General features: G+C 37.4%; 1 protein-coding gene across 7 annotated transcripts in view; it reads left to right on the top strand.

Moving 5' to 3' along the window:
- Window positions 1-19,401, top strand: part of blnk (B cell linker) — a 75,058-nt gene that overhangs the window by 34,343 nt on the left and 21,314 nt on the right. For 5 of the 7 annotated variants that reach the window (XM_041261200.1, XM_041261199.1, XM_041261203.1 and 2 more), the window contains 7 exons: window positions 916-981; window positions 11,627-11,683; window positions 15,645-15,694; window positions 16,696-16,739; window positions 17,930-18,077; window positions 18,348-18,502; window positions 19,063-19,156. In XM_041261200.1, the coding sequence (XP_041117134.1) occupies window positions 916-981; window positions 11,627-11,683; window positions 15,645-15,694; window positions 16,696-16,739; window positions 17,930-18,077; window positions 18,348-18,502; window positions 19,063-19,156 (614 nt within the window). The remainder of the gene's footprint in view (window positions 1-915; window positions 982-11,626; window positions 11,684-15,644; window positions 15,695-16,695; window positions 16,740-17,929; window positions 18,078-18,347; window positions 18,503-19,062; window positions 19,157-19,401) is intronic. The other 2 variants (XM_041261201.1, XM_041261204.1) reach the window with 1 other exon arrangement.

Below are 19,401 nucleotides of genomic sequence, written 5' to 3'. Positions count from 1 at the left end.
CCTGTTTCCCTTTATATATATTAGCAATCAAAAGATCTGTAAATAATAATTATACTTGAAGGAATTAATGCCAATAGGCATTAAACTAAAATACTAGATAGCAAACATGAGTAAAGTAACATTTGAGTTATAAAAACCTTTATACAAAAAAATATATATTTTCAGAAGGGAACAGAAGCAAGAAGTAAAAGTGACTGAAGAGAGTTTGCGTTTAACAATATGGTCCGGATATCTCATTACCTGAGATTACCTTAAAGCCTTTTCCATCACTGTAATAAACATGCCATGCAGCCAGGCATACAACCCAGATGTGTCTATGAAATATGTATCCCTACAAATTGAATGAAAAAATATCTGCCTGTTTGATCAAGAGACTTTCTCAAATGCAGCCACCACAGCAGCCCCCCTGTAGCCCCCACAACAACTCTCTTAATCAACCTTTATCTTAATCGACGCCACTGTCCAGTTTCATACCCCACAGTTCATGCTGCTTGCATTCTGACTTCTAAGACTTCATCTGTAGCTGCTATTGGCCAGCATTAAGTCAGTATAATCACTGCATGTTGATTGGCCACGCTTTCATTCTGATCAGATTTCATTTTTGGCATGTGTCACAAATCTCCGCCCATTTGTCCACCATAAGTTATATATTAGATAGATATTAGTAATACCTATTACAACATGTTTTGCTTAGCACAGATATACCATTTTGCCAGAATTTGTTTATAAAATGGCAAGTGTGGGAAAATAAACATACATTTGTTTTCTTTTTAATTGTAGAGATAAATTGTTATACAAAATTACATATTTAGCTATACATACAGGGTTTTGGGGTTCATAACAGGTTGATTTGTCTAGGTGAACAATGTATCAAACTTTTTTCCAGTAATCAAGACTTATCCTGTTTTCTTAAAGGCAGCTTCAGAAGATGGTACAAGACATCAAGAAGAATGACGGAGGCCTTATGAACAAGTTCAGAAAGTAAGTTCAACAGCCAGTTTATATGGAATAGTATATGAAAATCAAATCAGTACTCAAGATCAGTACCAAGTGTGATAATGGAAGGGCTAATTGATGAATGAGAAAGTGTATATAATGAACGTAGTTATCCCAGGTCAAGGTTTACATGCAGCTTGCGTGTCTGCCGATGAAACTGCACCTAGCAACGAACGATGGATAACACCTTCAAAACTATAGCTAACAGTTTAGGTTAGTTATACATTGCCTTATTTCTCAGCCATACATAACTTAGTTATGCACTAAAATCCATACAAACATATGGACGCCAGGTTTGAAGAACCTCTGATAACATAATGTTAGAGTATTCAGAATGAATCACTGCGAGATACAATTCAGGAAGGAAGGACATTGCCCAACTGCACTTATTTAATTTTTTTTTTGTATCAGGGATGCTTTATCGTTTTTTATCAGTTAAAGCCGAAAATCAGAAGCCCTTGTTATATTATTAGATTCATCCCGGAACAGAGGCTGATGTTTACTTTTCTGTGTGGACTTTCCTGCATTCAGTGTTTTTTCTGATACATAATTTTTTTTTTGACCAGTGTCTATCTCATGATTCACCATGTGTCAATATGATTTCACAATGACAATGCTTCTATACAGAACCCCACAAGTTTATGGCCTCTGGCCTTCCCATTTACCAGATCTGAACATTATTTAACTTTTGTGGGTCATTCTAGAGAGCAGACTTTCCTGCAAATTAGTGACGTATCCCTCCAAGTACATTTCAGGCTTACCACTAGGGCTGTGCAAGTACTCGGATTGTCCCTGTTTTTCCCTCGGCAGGTATTAAATGAAACCTCTCCTAAGACAAAAAGCTGCATTTCTCTGCTGCACAATTAAGTACCAAGAGTGATTTAGAAGCACATTTTCCTTTTACCCAGGGTGCTGTTCTGTTATTTTGGCTTTTTGCTTGTTGAAAACTGACCTTGAAAAGTAAGTCAGTCATGACTCACAAAATGAATCAAGTCCATCTGTAACTAGGCTTGCTACTTTTCGATTTTAATCAGTAAAGCTCTTAAACATTGAATTCTCCCAAAAATATGAGTTTGACTGAAATAATTTATACAGGATAAATGTGGGTAAAACCACATGCTATTTTTTTTTCTTACCAAAAATAATAATTTAGAAATCATCACTAGTCTGTGTAATTTTTATATTTGCTGTCTGTCCCATCTCCTTTCCACTCTGAATGGCTAGGAGTCACTGTCAGTCAACTCGGTGGTCCCTCAATAGGCTAGTGTAGTTTCACCATCAGTCATTTCATCCTATTCTGACTGATCTCGTTGGCTAAGCAGTGTTAGAATGCTCTCATTCGTTTAAATGACTGTCAGTCATCCAGACCAACTGTGCACTTTCATTTGCCAGCTACAGCGCCTGTCATTCAAAACGCCTACTTTGAAATTAGCGGGTTAAGGTGTAGGTAAGCTTTTGCTATTATAGGTATATACAGTGACAGTTACTAATTTGATTTCAAAATGGGGGGCAAGAGAAAAACACTTAATGAATATTGTGCACAATACTCTGATCGACGGCTGAAGTCTCCGTGGCAGGATGAAGCAGGCCTGTTTGCCTTGCCCCAGTGACTGAGTCCGGCTGTGATGAAGCAGGAGAGGGGCGGAGCTCAGAATAATAAGTGCAAGTTCGTTCTGTTTAGCTGTCTAATGTTTTGTTCTGTGCATATTAGTTTTACTTGTAAATGTATGCTTTGAAAGTCTGTGTAATACTTTGCTGTGTTTTCTACAATTTATTTGAGACAATTTTCTTTAATTTGTGAAGGAACTTTATCTTTACAAGGTATATCTTTGCTGTGACCAAACGTTATTTCAATTAGAATGTTGGTAACCATGGTTTTGTTGCATGTTGAATATGATAAAGGGGTTTCTCTAAATGAGACATTTCTCAATGGCATACATTTACTTTTTTTTTTTTTTTTTAGCATAAAGGTCGATTTCACCCATGTTCTGCTTGAATTGAAAAATAAAGTAAAGTAACAGTAACAGTAATTTAAAAAAAAAATAAACATTGATATTGATCAAAAAAATAAAAATCGAATAGGAGCAAGTCTACTTCTAATTCATTCTGAAACTTAGTCTACACACATGCTAGTTAAAAACTATGTATGTATGTATTTCAGTGGCTTATCTGTATAATAGATACAACAAATTGTAATTCACACTTTATTGGGTGTGTCTAATAAATAGCTTTGTCATTGTGTTTTTTCATGCTGTCATGCAGGGTATTACCCAGCTTTTTTTCCCTAGACATCTACTCTGCAAAGAGCTGCATTTATGGACAAATTAAACTTAATCTTGGTAGAAAAGACTAACCACAGCTTCATCTGAGAAACAATACATTTTTCAAGAGGAAGTTGAATTCTTTACACAAAAGTTTGACAACTATCATTGGACGATCATTGTTACACATGTTTATCACCAGTAATGGCTGCACAGCATATTGGATGTTGATGGGTTAAATCCGCCGAGTATGATGGCATTGATCCACCAGAGTCAATCCGGAAAAAGAACTGTCGGCAGATTACCATCCGACCAGATTGATTTTCCTGTGAAATGCAAATGTTAAAAAAGTCAGCTCAGCAATAAGCTTATCAAGGTTGATAGCTATGCCAACAGGCACATTATAATTAGGAAAGGCAAATTTTTGTTTTGTAAGGATACAATTGGGGCAGTATAAGGCAGTAGAAATGTTAAAAGTAGAATACGTCATGGCGTTTGGTCTCTTTGATATTGATAAGCATATAACTGTGGGTTAGCACCATTTTCCTCTTGCTGTCGCCAATTGAATTAGCAATGCAACCAGGGTTCCTCGTTGGTTGACTCTTATACGCTGCCAGACTTGTTTTAATACAGTTCATTGCACCTTCCTCAGACTGGTCCAACAGCAGAACAAGGCTCTGTCATTGGCTCAGACACCAGGCTTTCTGAAAAAAAGAAGCTTTATTCATAGTAAACAGTGAAATGTTATACACATCTGAGATAAAGTTAAAACCAACTGCATAAAGTAGAAACACATTTATCAAAATACTTCCATCCATTAACAGGGTAAACTATTTTAGTTACTGTATCACAATTAAACACAGTTTTTAGAAACATGTACTGTAAATGTAGTTTAAAAGCAAATATGTTTTTTTTTTTATTAGGCTTGTCTTCCGTACTTACACTGTGTTTGAACAACCAATTGCCTCAGGGTAGATACTGTATGTAAAGCAATGTGCAGAATGTAGATTCTTTGATTAAGCATTACAAATCAGAAATGACACATAAAACATTTGAACATTTAAAGCACTTCCCTGAGCAAGACAGTTCCTTTTAACATGGGTCTTTTGAGGAACTCCTGCATACCATCACAGAGACAATAGTGAAAACATCAATTGCTAATAACGATATTTTGCTGTTTATTTGCTTGCCTTCCGGAAACCAGCCCTGTCAAAATATTTTTTATTCAAAACAGAGACTCAGATATGGCTAAAAACTAGCCACATCTGAGCCTGCGCCAGAGCAGCCCCCCAATAGCCCCCTCCCTTACCGTCAAATTATCTCCAAGATCAGATGTAGGCAGATCAGAGGTGGCCATTCTAGTCCCGGTCTTTCCTCCAGCCATCCACTTCAATATTAAACCAACTAAATGTAAAACTCTCTGACCAGGTTTAAACTTTTTAATTGTTTAACTATACCTATTATTATACAGGGCCACCTCGATACTTCCCGATTTGATAATTCACTCATTTTTCACATATATATATATACACACACACACACACAGAGCCTCGCTGTAACACCCTTCATTATAACGAACCTTCGGCTATAACGAACCTAGACACCAAATAAAACAATATAAAAAGATATTGTTGGCTTATTACCATAAGCCTGGTTCCCTGAAAGAGAATGACAACCATTACCGAATGGGAAGAGCCTCTCTGAACAGCAATCACTGCGCATATATAAAAAAGCAAGGGGGAAGGCCCTCCCACCTCCTGTTGAAGAGGGACGTCCTCACAGTAGCACATCGACATTTTTTTTCGAAAACAGAGGTCAGCTGGGGACACGACCTCGAAGGGTAATGGTTGTCATTCTCTTTCAGGGAACTTGGGTTATGGTGATAACCTAATGTTCCCTTTCAATTCGAATGACAACCATTACTGAATGGGAAAGCTGTACCAAACCTGTCGTGGTTCCAGATTACCGACAGTACAGCCCCACTGCGATATCCTCAGAGCCCTCATGACGCCTAAGGGCATGCCGCCTGCAAAACTCTAGAGCCCAGAGAGGGTCTCGCTCGGTTTGCAACATCAAGGCGGTAAAAATGCGCAAATGTCTGACTACCTGTCCATGCAGGAGCACTGCATAACTCATACAAGAAGGCGCCATGAAGGAAAGCCCACGAAGTTGCTTGGCCCCTGGTAGAATAGGCCATACTTTCCCCCGGTAACGGGGAGTCCGTCTGTTCATATGCCAAGCGTATCGCATCTGTCACCCAGTGCGCTAGACGTTGCTTCTATAGGGCCTGACCTCTAGAGCGGGACCCACAGCAGACAAACAGCTGGTTGGTCTCCAGGATGCTGTCCTATCCAAATAACAGCACAGAGCCCAAACTGGGCATAGCATGTGTTGTCTACAGTTTTCCTCTGACTTGTGCGGGGGAGGTCTGAAATTTCCAAAACCATTGATTGGTTAATATGGAAAAAGGACACCACCTTTGGCAAAAAGGATGGATTTGTTCTTAATGTTACCCCCGAGTCATTCCCAGTGAAAGCCATACATGTGTCATCGATGGACAGCGCATGAAGCTCACTTACTCGTCTGGCAGACGTAATGGTTATTAAAAATGCCACTTTCAGTGAAACAGGGCGCAGTTCTGCTGTCACCATGGGCTCAAATGGGAGGCTGCCAGGTAGACCTTCAAAGTGGACGCTGATTTTCCTGCATCAAACAAGTGTTGTAAGAAGGTTAAGCACCAGTCTTGGAAAACTTTCCATTTATATGAGTACTGGGCTCTTGTGCTCGGGGCCCTAACAGACTATAGTGTTTCTACTACTGCATCTGGCAAACCTCGTCTGAATAGACGGCTCCGTTCAACGGCCAGACCCGGAGTTGGAGCTGGGCTGGGTTCGGGTGCCATAATAGCCCCTCTGCTTGGCTCAGAAGGTCCTTGTGCAGCGGGAGCTGCCACAGCTGATCTGACAACATGTCGGAGAGGAGAGCAAACCAGGGGTGTCTCGGCCATCTGGATGCAACTAGCAAAACCTGTGTTCTCTCCACCCTGATCCTCTCTAATGTCAGTGGTAATTGTGGTAGCGGAGGGAACGCATACAATAGCCCCTGTGGCCAGGGGTGAGCTAGCATGTCTACTCCCAGGGGGCCCCAGTTTCTCTCCATGGAGAACCGTAGGGAGCAGTGAGTGGACGCAGCTGTGGCAAAGAGGTTGACTCGTGCAGGTCGAAACCTCTCCCAAATCTGTTTCACCACTTGAGGATGCAGTCTCCACTCCGAGCTGTCTGGAGCTCTTCTGGACGGGAGATCTGCTGCATTGTTGTCCACACCGGGGAGGTGAACTGCCCTGATGGAACGCAAGTTTCTTTGCGTCCAGGACAGGAATCTGTGTGCTGTGTAGTGAAGGCCCGGTGAGCTCAGGCTACCTTGGTGGTTTATGTATGCTACCACTGTGGTATTGTCCGTCCTGACCAGCACATGTTTGTGCGCTAATTGCTGGCGAAAATGGGATAACGCCAGGATCACTGCTTGCAGCTCTTGTGCATTTATGTGCACTTGCTGCCGATGCCTCTTCCACTGGCCTCTTATTCCTCTCCCGTTCCAGACCACTCCCTAGCCCAGGCTGGAGGCATCTGTAGTGATCACTTCCCTGTGAGGGGATCCGAGGGGAGATCTGAGGTGCAGATTGCTGGGATGGAGCCACCACTCCAGTGTCTTCCGGCATTTTCTGGACACCAGCCGGTACCGATCTCGGGCCTGGTGCACCTTGAGCATATTCACCCAGGCTTGAAGCGGGTGCATTCTCAGCAGCCCTAGTGGAAGGATTCTCGAGGCGGCTGCCATCAGCCCCAACAACCTTTGATATACTTTCACCTTTACCCGGAGTAAAAGCCGCTGAGGGCATCACTTGGACTTACCAAGTGTACAGCGTTCTTCCTTTGAAGATTGTCAATCTCCTGTTGAAGGAGTATCACCCTCACTGGTTCGACGGTGGTGAGGAGCACACCCTTGAAGGGTGGCGGACCTGTGCGGAATTGTGGAGTGTATCCATGTCTCATAGTCGATAGCACCCAGGAGTCCTAGGTGCAGCCTTGCCATGGGTCGTTGCCGTTGGTCAGTCCGGTTGTGGGGGGGTTTTGGTGGCAGCCGGGGCCCCTCAGGGACGGTCTCCCTTGGGCTTGGGAGGGGGCAGGCCTTTCTTAGGCCCTGGCCTCGGTCTCTAGCTGGAGAACTGGTTACCCCTGGCCTGCGGTGATCCCCTGACCCTGCCGCTGACTCTGCCTCTGCCTCTGCCTGCTTGCCTACTCTGGGGTGGAGGGTGGTGTTCAGACCCTTTTACCCCAGCAGGCTGCAACTCTTTGATGTGTAGTTGTTTTAGATGTGTATCCATGTAGCTGTGCATACATTAAGAAAATGCTTTCAATTGGTCTTTTATCATTATATTTGTATTACTATTAGGATTATTATGACTGAAATTGGTTGCATCTTTCTGAAGAAATGTTTGTAAAAAAGGCTTATAAAACTCTGCTAGGCTTAGGTTAGTAGAGACTCATTTTCTCTGCAAGTAACAGCCTCTCTGATAATGTACCTTCGTTATAATTAAAATTCTGCACTATCCTCCAACTTATTTTTGAGTTATAAAATTGATGACTTGATGATTTAATTAAATACTGTATACCTCAGTTTATTACCTTTTATATTTTGCATAGAAACATACATACTGCATTACATAATAATGGAGATTAAATTAATTACATAGCTTGTTTCATATACAGCAATTAGCGTGCTTAAAACGCAAGGAGAAGTTAACTATTTGAGATTGAAGAAGCTTTTCCCATTATCAATGATTGGTACAGAAAACAACACATAGATTGAAGATGCATGCAAAAGTAGGGAATCTCATCTTGTAATTACACGTTTTTAATACCTGATATCTGATTGTAAAATGTGTTAGAGGGGAATATTTGGAAATACCATTAAACTTCTGTCAGCCCCAACCACACCAGCCACCACTGAGATATTTCATTGACTAATAAGTATCGTTTAACAACCAATATTTATTACACTTATCAATTAGTGAATAATCTTGTTTCATATACATGGTGTCAATACTTATGTCTGCAACTGTAGATACGTGTATGTGTGTGTGTGTGTTTGTATATATATATATATATATATATATATATATATATATGATCATTGAAAACTTGACACTGAAAGATAAAGGATGTATCATTCTGAGTGTAAAAGACAAGACTGCTGATAGTTAATGGATAGTTGAGTGTGAAAGGGGATTTCCACTCTTATGCACATTAAAATATAGTTAGCATGACAATGCGTGATGCAATAATGATGTGAATGATGTAATAATAATGGCCGAGATAAAACTCCAGGCAGAACATATTATAGTTCACACTTAGAGAATGTCATAATGATAAATAATTTGCTTTATTTATGTATTCATTTAATATTTTGAGTAATTTGGTTTGGTATGTTCACAAACCACCATTTGCAGCTATGTTCAGGGAGTTATCCTTTATGTCTGGAAGTCTGATTCAACAGAACAGGGAAATAATACAGGGGATAAAACTGCTGTGGTTGTTAAATCTACCCATAAGTGTGCAATCTGAAGCTAGATCACAACATCTTGGATTTGTGTGTTGCCAAAAGTCTTATTACCTAATCTGATGATGGTGTTTAATAATGGAGGTAACACCCTTTGACTCCCTGCCACAGAAATGTCTTCCATCTACAGTGTATGAAATTAAAGTATTCAGCTTCCTGTAAAATATCTGGCATATCAGGGTGGAGTACCTGCCCTCCCTAAAGGCAGTTTTTATACACATTATAAATGGTTTCAGTACACATTGTGACGTATACAGAAAGAAAGAATACTGAAATGCTGTGCAGGAGCTGAAAAGGGAATGGCCATATGCATTTCATTCAGTCAACCTTCTCATTTCTTCTTTCTGTTATATGGTTTGTTGGTATTTAGAAAAAAGAAAGTTAAAGGGATTCTTTAGACCAGCGGGTCTCAAACTTTTGATTGTCACATACCCCCTTCCAGACCTCTAAACATTCTACATATTCTTAGCATACAGGTTTATATTGTAATGTTATTTTTAACATATGCTTTAATGATACACATTTTTATACACATACACAATATAATACATACAATATAAATGACTACAATAATACAATTTGACCTGCATACCCCCTAAACACGTCTCAAAAGCACACCACAGTTTGAGAACCGCTGCTTTAGACCATTCTACATTTTTGGGACTATCTAATTTCTTGCATGTTATTTGCATGACTGTCTAATTTCTTGCATCCTATAATGTTTCAGCTTAGATAATTATTTACCAGGCTTATTAACTAATGTCCTTTTTCAATCACAGGGGTTGCTTCTGAAAAGACACCTAAATACAGAATAGTGTTTTTACAAGTGATAACTTAGGATGTGCAACTGTCATTTTTGCCCCCTGTATAACTGTGAAAAAAACCCTATATAAATTCACAGTTAGTGGTCATTTTTTTAAAACCTTCACCCAGAAATTCAGCTTTTAGACATCTTATCATAAGCAGATCTACAGTAGCTGGAATAAGTCAGCAAGCACATGGTAAATAGTGATCTCAGCAGAAGAAACACAACCTAGGATATCAAACAGGTAAGAGATGTAGTAAAATCAAAATTGTAAAAGTATCCCTTTAAGAAAATATTTTCTAATCCCGTCATTTAAGTTACAATATGTTGCTGATGAATTTTAGTTTTCAGTTCCACAAAAACAATTAGTCAGGATATAGTCAGTGGTTAAAGAAACAGGCTTGTAACCAGCAGGTACCTGGTTCAAATCCTAGATCAGTCAGTATTCTTTCTTTCTGTACATGTCACAGTGCTGTCTTTGGGGTGAGACGTTGTTGTAAGTGACTCTGCAGCTGATGCGTAGTTCACACACCCTAGTCTGGTATCTTGTAAAGTGCTTTGTGACAGTGGTCCACTATGAAAGGTGCTATATAAAAATAATTATTTTATTACATGATTAAGCCTATACAAACTGATGGGTAGAAAAAAAATTCCCAGGCTAGTACACCTTAAATAACAGATTGGCACAGGTACGAAATATCACAGATATCTGAACTAATGTATTCTTGTTGATTTGGAATCACTTTGTATGTCATTATCGGCTTCTGTTTCAGAACTCTAAAGTTTCAAACATTGTTGTGTCTTCATAAGGGCTCTCAAACATGTCTTCTGTCCAAGTACAGATAGTACAAGACTACAACCATTGATCTGTCCTCTTGCAACATGCTGCCCCCTATGGGTGCGCTTTAATCTTCACAGTTTTAAAAAGTGCCCAGGTGTGATACCTGAAACAAAGTGATTATAATGGCTGTGTTACGATACTCGTATTTTCCGAGTAATTGCCTTTAAGTAGTCAGGTATTAAATAAATAAAAACACACCTGTTTATTAATGTGTTGATTTCAAAACAAGAAAAGCTGCCATTCCCTCACCTTTGCAATTGAGTATCAATCAGTGGCAATTAACTTCCTGATCAAGTGTTTTAAAAACAGGTGAATGAACAATTGAATGTTCCTCTCATCTGGGGCGCTGGCGTCTGTATTGCTGCACTAAGGGTGTAGGCTGATAATGAAAATATTCTGCAAAACTAGCAAATGCAGCTGATTCGTCACATAAACATGGCCTTTCTTTAAACCTGACACAAGCTATCGCTGGGGAAACTGGGGTATGTATTTCTTTGTTCAGTTTAATTAGAGATTACACCTTGCCCAGGGCTTCAGTCCCTTAATCCACTGCAGAGATGACACAATTCTAAGGAAATGAATATCAAAAGGATAAAAGAAACATAAGACAAATAATCACATATAAAATGTAAATGAGTTTTAGTTGGTTTGATCACAACAAGTTCTGTATTAAGTAGTACTGTCAGATTAGTATTGATTGATACTCAATAACTGTGTAAACAAGTTTCATGTTGAGAAAAAAAAAAAACTTTTATTCCATTTTACTGATACCTAACAAATTCAAATTTCTTAAAGGTAATTACTCGGCACACCCCTAGTGATGATTATTAAGAACAAAAAAAACACATTAGTTATAATAACTGTGATATTTCAGACATATACCAAGTTACTCTGTAATGCACTATAATTGTTAAATACATTTTTCAATTAATTAAGTCTTCACTCTTCAGTTCATAAAAATGAAACTTTGCTATCATTGTGATTTATAGAAAAAGTTTTTTATTGTTTGTTTGTTTTGGGTTGGGTTTTTTTGGGGAGGGGGGTGGTGTTGCTTTTCTGTTCACATAAAAATAACCCAATCATTTTCCTCTATTAATTACACAGGTTTCAAAATGAGCAAGTGGCTAATATGCGCAAAACTGGAATAAGCACATGGGGCCGGTATGGATGTCTTCAGCAGCAGTGTCATTAGCTGAGCAGCAATCCTGTTGGAATGGCATTGCTGTGTAATTTTACTTACTCCACATTGCTTGTTAACTAGCATGTTTTTTTTTTTTAAAAGCGTTCATCTTTCTAACACGTGCCCTAATAAATCCCCCAAGTCTATGGAATGATTGTTTACAGTGCAGGAATTATGACTTTAATGAAGCATTAAAATAAACTGGTGAATATTGCCTAACTTACACTTCGGTGGTTACATAATAGCTTAAACTTAAGGTCATCAGCAACATATTAAGTCTGGGTATTTTTGGAACAAGTATTGGCAAATGACAAGCGTTTATCATTATTAATAATTGAATCTTTAGTTTTTGAGCATGGTACCTAATTTAGAACTAAAATTAATTGTTTGCGTTTATAAGAGGAAAAGGCCAGGATTTTCAAAAGCAAGTGTTATTGTATCAACTGTGGTATAGTAATGAGGGCTTTAGTAGCAAGTGATTTTCAAATGAAATGTGTTAATTAAATCAACCCGTTAATGCTTTGAAATTGAGACGGTGAGGTCGTTAATGAACGCATTTCTCGTTAAAAAGCTTAATTGTTGTAGTTCACCTACATCACTTCCTGTCTCAATGACTAGATAAGGGGAATTCGTTAATCAAAATGCATGTTAACGAGATCAAGAAAAATGAATGGCAGCATAATTCACTGTTATGGAAACTACCAGCATACAGGGAGACGGCTCTCCCACCAGTGAGCAGAAGCCATATGGAAATAAAAAATACTGGGAATATATATTTTGTGAATAATTTGTAAACTTCATTTAAAATTGTGCATTATGTCATGCAGAATGTACATTTATTTAGAAGACTTCACATATAAAATGCTAATACTATTATCTGGTGTGTGGGTAAAAATCGGACGGCGCGGATTAAAAAAAATTATAAATACATAAAAATAAAACTCCACTAGTCATTTACCATATTTCAGGGGGAAATTTTGTCACAGCTTACTATAGACAACTCTTTTAATGTGCATTTTGCAATATTTTTCTGGTTAAAAAGAAAAAATATCGTAAGCCATCTATTTTGACATCTACTTGTGTATGTATTTTAGTATGTACGATTGTAGGCTATAAATAAATATGTTTGAAGTGTCATTTGTGATTGTAGTTGTTAGCTATATTATACATGTACACCATGCATGTAACACTTGATTATTATGCTTTTAAAATGACGATATAATTCCTCACCCAATACACAATTTGTTTATAATTAATTGTTCGGTGAATCTTGTAATCGTGCATTATTTATTGCTCAATAAATAAACTCAACATGATTAGAAGTAGTCACGAACACTTACAATATTTTAAGAACATTTTATATGCATACAAACGTGTGAAGGTGAAAGTGTACTTTGTACATAAAGTGTGGAGGAGTCTGACAACATTAAAATTCCATGTCAGTGATCTCAGTCACATTCCTAGTGTATCTGTGTGCTCTTGTTCTTGTGTGGATGAGACACAGGTGTTAAAAGCCAAGGACACATTGCAGATCCGCAATCACCTAAGGAAACTTTATTGTAATATCTAATATGCCGTTTTCTATACCATGATTTCAGTTGTATAATTCAAATAAAATCTACAGTAGAGGTCAGCTGTCATATAATGTATGTATGCAGAATTCAAATAGGCTGCAGTTGCATTGATAATTTCTTGGTAGTAACATTACACTGTTCAAATAATGGTATATCATTTTAGCAATACAACAATCATTCTGTAAGGTTACAAATGTGTACAATAAGTGAATAATTCATATAAAAAAAAGACTAAAATACTTTCATAACTACAGATATTGTAAGAAATTAACCCTGGTCTTGTACACTGTCTCTCTCTGTCTGTATCGTCAGCCAAAGTTTGTTTCAAGGTGAGTTATATACTGTTTCGTTAATTAAAACCATCCTTTTCCAAGTGCATATTAACTCTTGATAAATTATGACAATTAACACAGATTTGCTTTTAAATTCCCAGGCAAACAAAAGAAATAGTCACAAGAAGCACTGTTCATTAAGATGTTAACATTATTTTGTAAATCAACATCATTTCGGGAATCGCATTAGGACGATTAATTAATAACAAAATAGGCATAACGACTGCTTGAAAATGCCAAAGTCAATACTACATAACGACTGGAGTCCCAATACTGCATAACATGTTGCGGTTTAAAACATGAAGGGATACTAAGGGATATTAAGACTGTGGTTTCATATATGATCTTGATGGGTTTTGAGCAGTTTTGTAGATGATGTATGCCATGGGTGGTCAATTCCGGTCCTTGGGAGGCAGTGTCCCTCCTGGTTTTAGTTCCAACTGTACCCTCAATTAATTAATTGGACAAATTAAGCTTCTAGTAAGCAATTAGTTGGTCCAGTTAAGTAATTTAGGATACAGTTGGAACAAAAACTAGGAGAGACAGTGGCCACCCTGGACCGGAATTGTCCACCCCAGGTGTATGCATTGCGCTCTGGTTACGCATGTGGTCATGTTAAAACAATCATTCCATATTAGACAATGCAATCTAACCTGCAATGTATGAGTTAACTCTATTTGTCTTTACTGTAAACCTCATTAACACCATTGCCTAATACAGCTAAACTACGCATTGGTTTTATAAGCCAGCCTTAATAATATTTAACCAACAAAGACAATTGCAGCCCTTCATGCAACAACATATCAAGTGTTTTTTTTTTTGTTTGTTTTTTTTGGAAAAAAAAAATGCAGTCTGATCCATGCTGCTAATCTTGGGACCCTGCAGGGAGCACTGCTTCGACTTTATACAAGGGCTGGGGAGGGAAATTGGTGGGGGAAGTTCGCCTCATTATGCTGCACTGACCCTTACTAGCTAGGATGACACTAGCCAGTCTGGGCCTTGCCTTTGTTGCTTATGTACCACTAGAGAGCGGCTTCCTTATGAGATGGGGGCTTGGTCCTGGACCAAATTGTGTCATCAGGCACTTGATTATCTCTTTGCCATTGTCCATTCTCCAATCCTTTCTTGTGTGATATCCAAATACATTACATTTTGCAAGCCATAAGATTTCTGGACAAGAAATTTCTATTATCAGGGAATACAGTGCAACTTTAAAACAGCAAGGTCACAATATGTTGTTGACATTGTTTTTGCATGAAGGAATTCAATTGCGCTTGTTTGAAAAGAATGTTTACTATGTAAGAATTGCATAAAACATTTTTTTTTTTTATGTTTTTGCTTCTGCGTTTTGTAAGTGACCCTGTTCCCAGCAATGCAATGATTTGATGTTTTAGCATAAGGTCTTTGAAAGATCAACGTGATTCACTCTTCAGTTCATATGATTGACAGATCTGCTGATAGAACTTTAGGTTGAGTTAATATCTGCTGTGTTTTCACCCAAACTTTCATTCTGAACAGTGACACAACATTTCACCCCCTTTTATAATTCTAAAATGTAGCAACCAAAAGCAGACTTGTCCACAATTACAACTAAAGTCATCCAGCCATTATATCGGAAATGTTGACCAACAATAATTAATGTTACTGTGGAGTTCAAGTTTAAACCTTGAAGGCTTAAAGCTTAACAAAAATCACCAAGCAGTATATATGTATGTATTCTTATGTAAAAATACTAAACTTGATTTGTATTAATTTATTCTCAGTATTTCCTTTTTTTTATTTCTAAAGAAGTCATCTTTCTGAAGAAGTTGATAAATAGATTCAACTTTTAAAGTTTAGTTCAAATGGTCATAACCTTTCTAGAGCTATGTAGCTTTACAGAACGACAATCCAATTTCTGTATTATTCCTAACGTACACAACTCAAGGAGATGTGTATCAACTTTATTTTATCAACACAAGGAAGGCATCAAATAGCTGCTGACCAGTAATGCTTTACATTTGACCTCATGATCTCTCTTTCATTAAATATCACAGGCTAACCAACAAAGGACCGCCATCTGTACCCACAAGAGACTATAATCCAGGTAAGGCATGGAAGGCACACCATTTTCTGCATTTAAATGAGGTGGTATAGCCAACAAATGTCTTAAGTTACAATAATACATTTTCAATAGTGCCTTAAAAACAAGTGTTTCAGCAAAGGTTGCAAATTTGCATTTTCGCTTTTATACTTTACAACATTATTTTTTTTTTTTTTTTAATGCAACTGATGCCACTACTGTATGAATTAAAATGGATCAAGTTTTCACTAGACTTCAATAGACTGGTCTCTCTATTGTTCACCTTCACACTAAAGGGAAATCCGAGAACAAATGCACCTGTGAACAAAATAATCCTGCCGGTGGTTAATTGGCAATGTGCATACACATGGTTACCTACAGTGTATTAGCTTCTCTTCACAATCAAAATAGATTTGGTGCTTATAACTTCAATCCTAGCGTACACTGAACCACGGCTGAAGTTGTAAAAAGATAAGATTGAGGGTTTGACTGGTAGACAATGCCAAATACAGGTAACATCTTTGAAAAACACACGCTACTTCAGCATTTTGCTGGTTTAATGAAACTGTATGCAGTAGCGACACACCATAGAGAGCCATTGAACTTCAGCATTGGTCAACAACGTCTTTCCCTTTAAACATTAAACTGTGCAAGATTTCAGTTTCTAGAATGAAGTATGTTTTATTTATTTATTCTTTTTAAGTCCATTTTATAATAAGTTGACCATAATTTAAAACACTCAAACATAAAAAGTAAACAATAAGACACATTAGACAAATGACAATTGAAGGCATAGTAAGTTTTTAAAATTAACAATCTTGATGAAAGTACTTCGACACAAATGGGTGCATGCCTGTTAGGCAGATTTAGTGCACAAGTGTTTGATCCTGAATTTAACACTATAGCAGCTGCAAAGCAGTCAGATTTAAAATAGAGTCATTAGCCATTGTCTTCAAAGTATAAAATCTCATTTTCATTTTAATGTTTGACATCCTGCAAAAACTGAAATTATTTTTTTTTTGTAGATGATGACAATGAACAAGATCAAGAGTGGTCTGACAATGAATTTGTAAGTAAATGTAATCATGGCTCCTGAATATAGCCTGTAGTTACATATTCATGGAAATTTGATAAATCTTGATAAAGGTAATCTTTAGCACACATAATTGGAGTTTCAGGGTCTGGCTGTTTAGCTGAATCAAATATTCTCTATTGTGATTAATTAAGGTTGAGGTCTGTTTAATTGATCTACATAGTGGCAGATTGTAACTCTTAATGTCTAGTATTTTACATTAAGAGCTGCCATTTGCATATTATATCTGTACAGTTAAGGAGTATAGTGACAGTATCATTAAAATACAATTATTTGGTGTCTATTTACAATATTTATCCGACATTAGGCAGGGCTGTCTACATTCCCCATGGATATACTTTAGCAGTAGGGGTAAAACTCTTTAGAACTGTTCTGTGAGCTAAATTGCCATTTTTCTGTTCCATCTTGCAGCAGCTGGGTGTTATAGATTACATATTCAAGCTGTTTTCCAGTTCACAGTTTTAATCTTATTGTTTTAAAATTGTTCTATGTAACCTTGGGTACATTCTGACTGCTAGTTGACTACATTAGACCATTACTTCAAATAATCTAATAGTGTGCTTTACAAAGCTTAATGGTAGTCCTAACTTACCAATGGTTGTGCTCAATCAAATTTGTTTATATGTTGGATGAGGATGAACAATTAATATATGCAAATTTGTACTTATTATAAGTAAAAATGAGTTGTCTCATGTCCCTTGTTTTGCTGTTTATCTTTTTTTACTTTATTTCCACTGTGACTCAGGTGAAGCCTGTTTTGTGTGAAAAAATGTATGTGTACATCCTGACTGTGGGGTCCTATTACCTCTAACTTAGTACTTCCACTAAACTTACTATTTTGTAGTGTAAAGCCACAGACATATTTTCAGAGAGGAATAAAAACAATGAAATGGTCCAAAACAAGAGAGAAACTACTCAGGACAGTAATTGAACTGTTGCTTCCAGCAGTTAAATTGTTTCTTGTCAGCTTTATGCTGCTACAGTTGTTTTATTCATCTCAGAGAATTTGCCTTTGCCTCAAAATAGGTTGCAATGTTTTGGCTGGATAAATTAGCTTCCCTTAAAGATAAAGTCTGGAAAACAATCTTTAACTACAGCGTTCAGGTTTGCTGGTAATTCATATGATCATTGATTAGTTCTGCACTAACCTGGCATTTTCCTTTTAGGACAGCGATTATGAAAATCCTGATGACCATTCCGAAACATATGAAGTTCCAGAACATGAGAATGATGATAGTTATGAGCCCCCTCCGTGTGAACAGGAGAACAGGAACACTGCTCCAGCCCTTCCTATTTCCGGTGGGGAATACGCAGGTAAAGCACATACACGGGGATGAGTCAGTTTGCACTGCAGATGAGTGAAACTTGGGAGGCGGATTGTCTATTTAATGTTTTATAGTTTTACATAAATAATTATGATGTATAATATTTAAATGACCCAGTTTTTTTTTTTTTTTGAACATTGAAATTAGGTGTAGTGTACTGTGAACGAGATCATATCTGTTTGCAGGATAAACTGGAATTTATAATCATTTGAAACTACATGGTAGATGGTCAATCTGACACAAGCCTTTTTATTTTCAGACAACAGAACTGAAAGCAAGAGGCTGTCTCTAGGAAAGCCCCTTCCCCTCATGCCAGGTCATTCAGCCAGTAAACCCAGGCTACCACCTCCTCAGAAAAAACCATCCCAGCAACAACACTCTAAACCCGAACCAAGGGAAGAGGAGGCTGACGATGTAATGTACCCACTGTGTTTTTTACCAATTAATGTCTGTGCAGCTGTGTATCTTAAAGAGTGAAAAGATGTTCCAGTCCATTTTTCCAAGTCATTACTTAGAGACTTGAGAAAGTCAGGCTTTTGGGTCAGTATAGTATGTCTTGAAAGTGTATTGAAATATGACATGCTTAGCCTATACAGACGTGTGAAATTCACAAAATAACAATTATAAAAACTTCAATATATGAAAATGTTTTTATTATTATTATTTTAAGCCAATAAGTCTAAATTAATCTTTAAACACTCTAACCAGACCTAGATGTAAATAAACTTCAACTGTTTCTCTACTGCAGTGGACATAAAGGTCTAGGACACATGTGTGTCAGATCCTATATATACAGATATATATAATATATAATATATATATATATATATATACATATATACACACACACTGACATCCCTGTTAATTATTTTGTTACTGTCTGAGAGACTCCCCTCCCACTCTACTACTATATTTGTGTGATGTAGATTTCTACAAGATACGCTGTATATTGCAAAATCTCTCTTTTTCATTAGTGTGATTATGTGTGCCCGAAAGATGATGATGATGATGATGAAGATGATAATTACATTCAACCCACAGAAGAGTTTGCTTCTGCAGCTTCTCACCGTGAGTTCCACAGGATCATTGTTTCAGTTGTACAGTACATCAGGATTTCAATGGCAATGCTGTGATAGAACAATGCCCATTCAATGACTCTGTACTAATAAAGAGCAGTGGTAGCACAAGTTACATTGATATGAGCCCTGTTTCATATTTTGACATAAGCGTTTATGTGTAGAAATAATGCATTAAAATTACTTCTTGTTTTTTATTTTTTATTTTTTTTATGTTTAGGTAGTTTTTCTATTATA

This window comes from Polyodon spathula, chromosome 10 (genome assembly GCF_017654505.1).
Source record: "Polyodon spathula isolate WHYD16114869_AA chromosome 10, ASM1765450v1, whole genome shotgun sequence".
NCBI lineage: Eukaryota > Metazoa > Chordata > Actinopteri > Acipenseriformes > Polyodontidae > Polyodon > Polyodon spathula.
The sequence above is the reverse complement of the archived record's forward strand: the minus strand, read 5'-3'. Positions and strand labels throughout refer to the sequence as shown.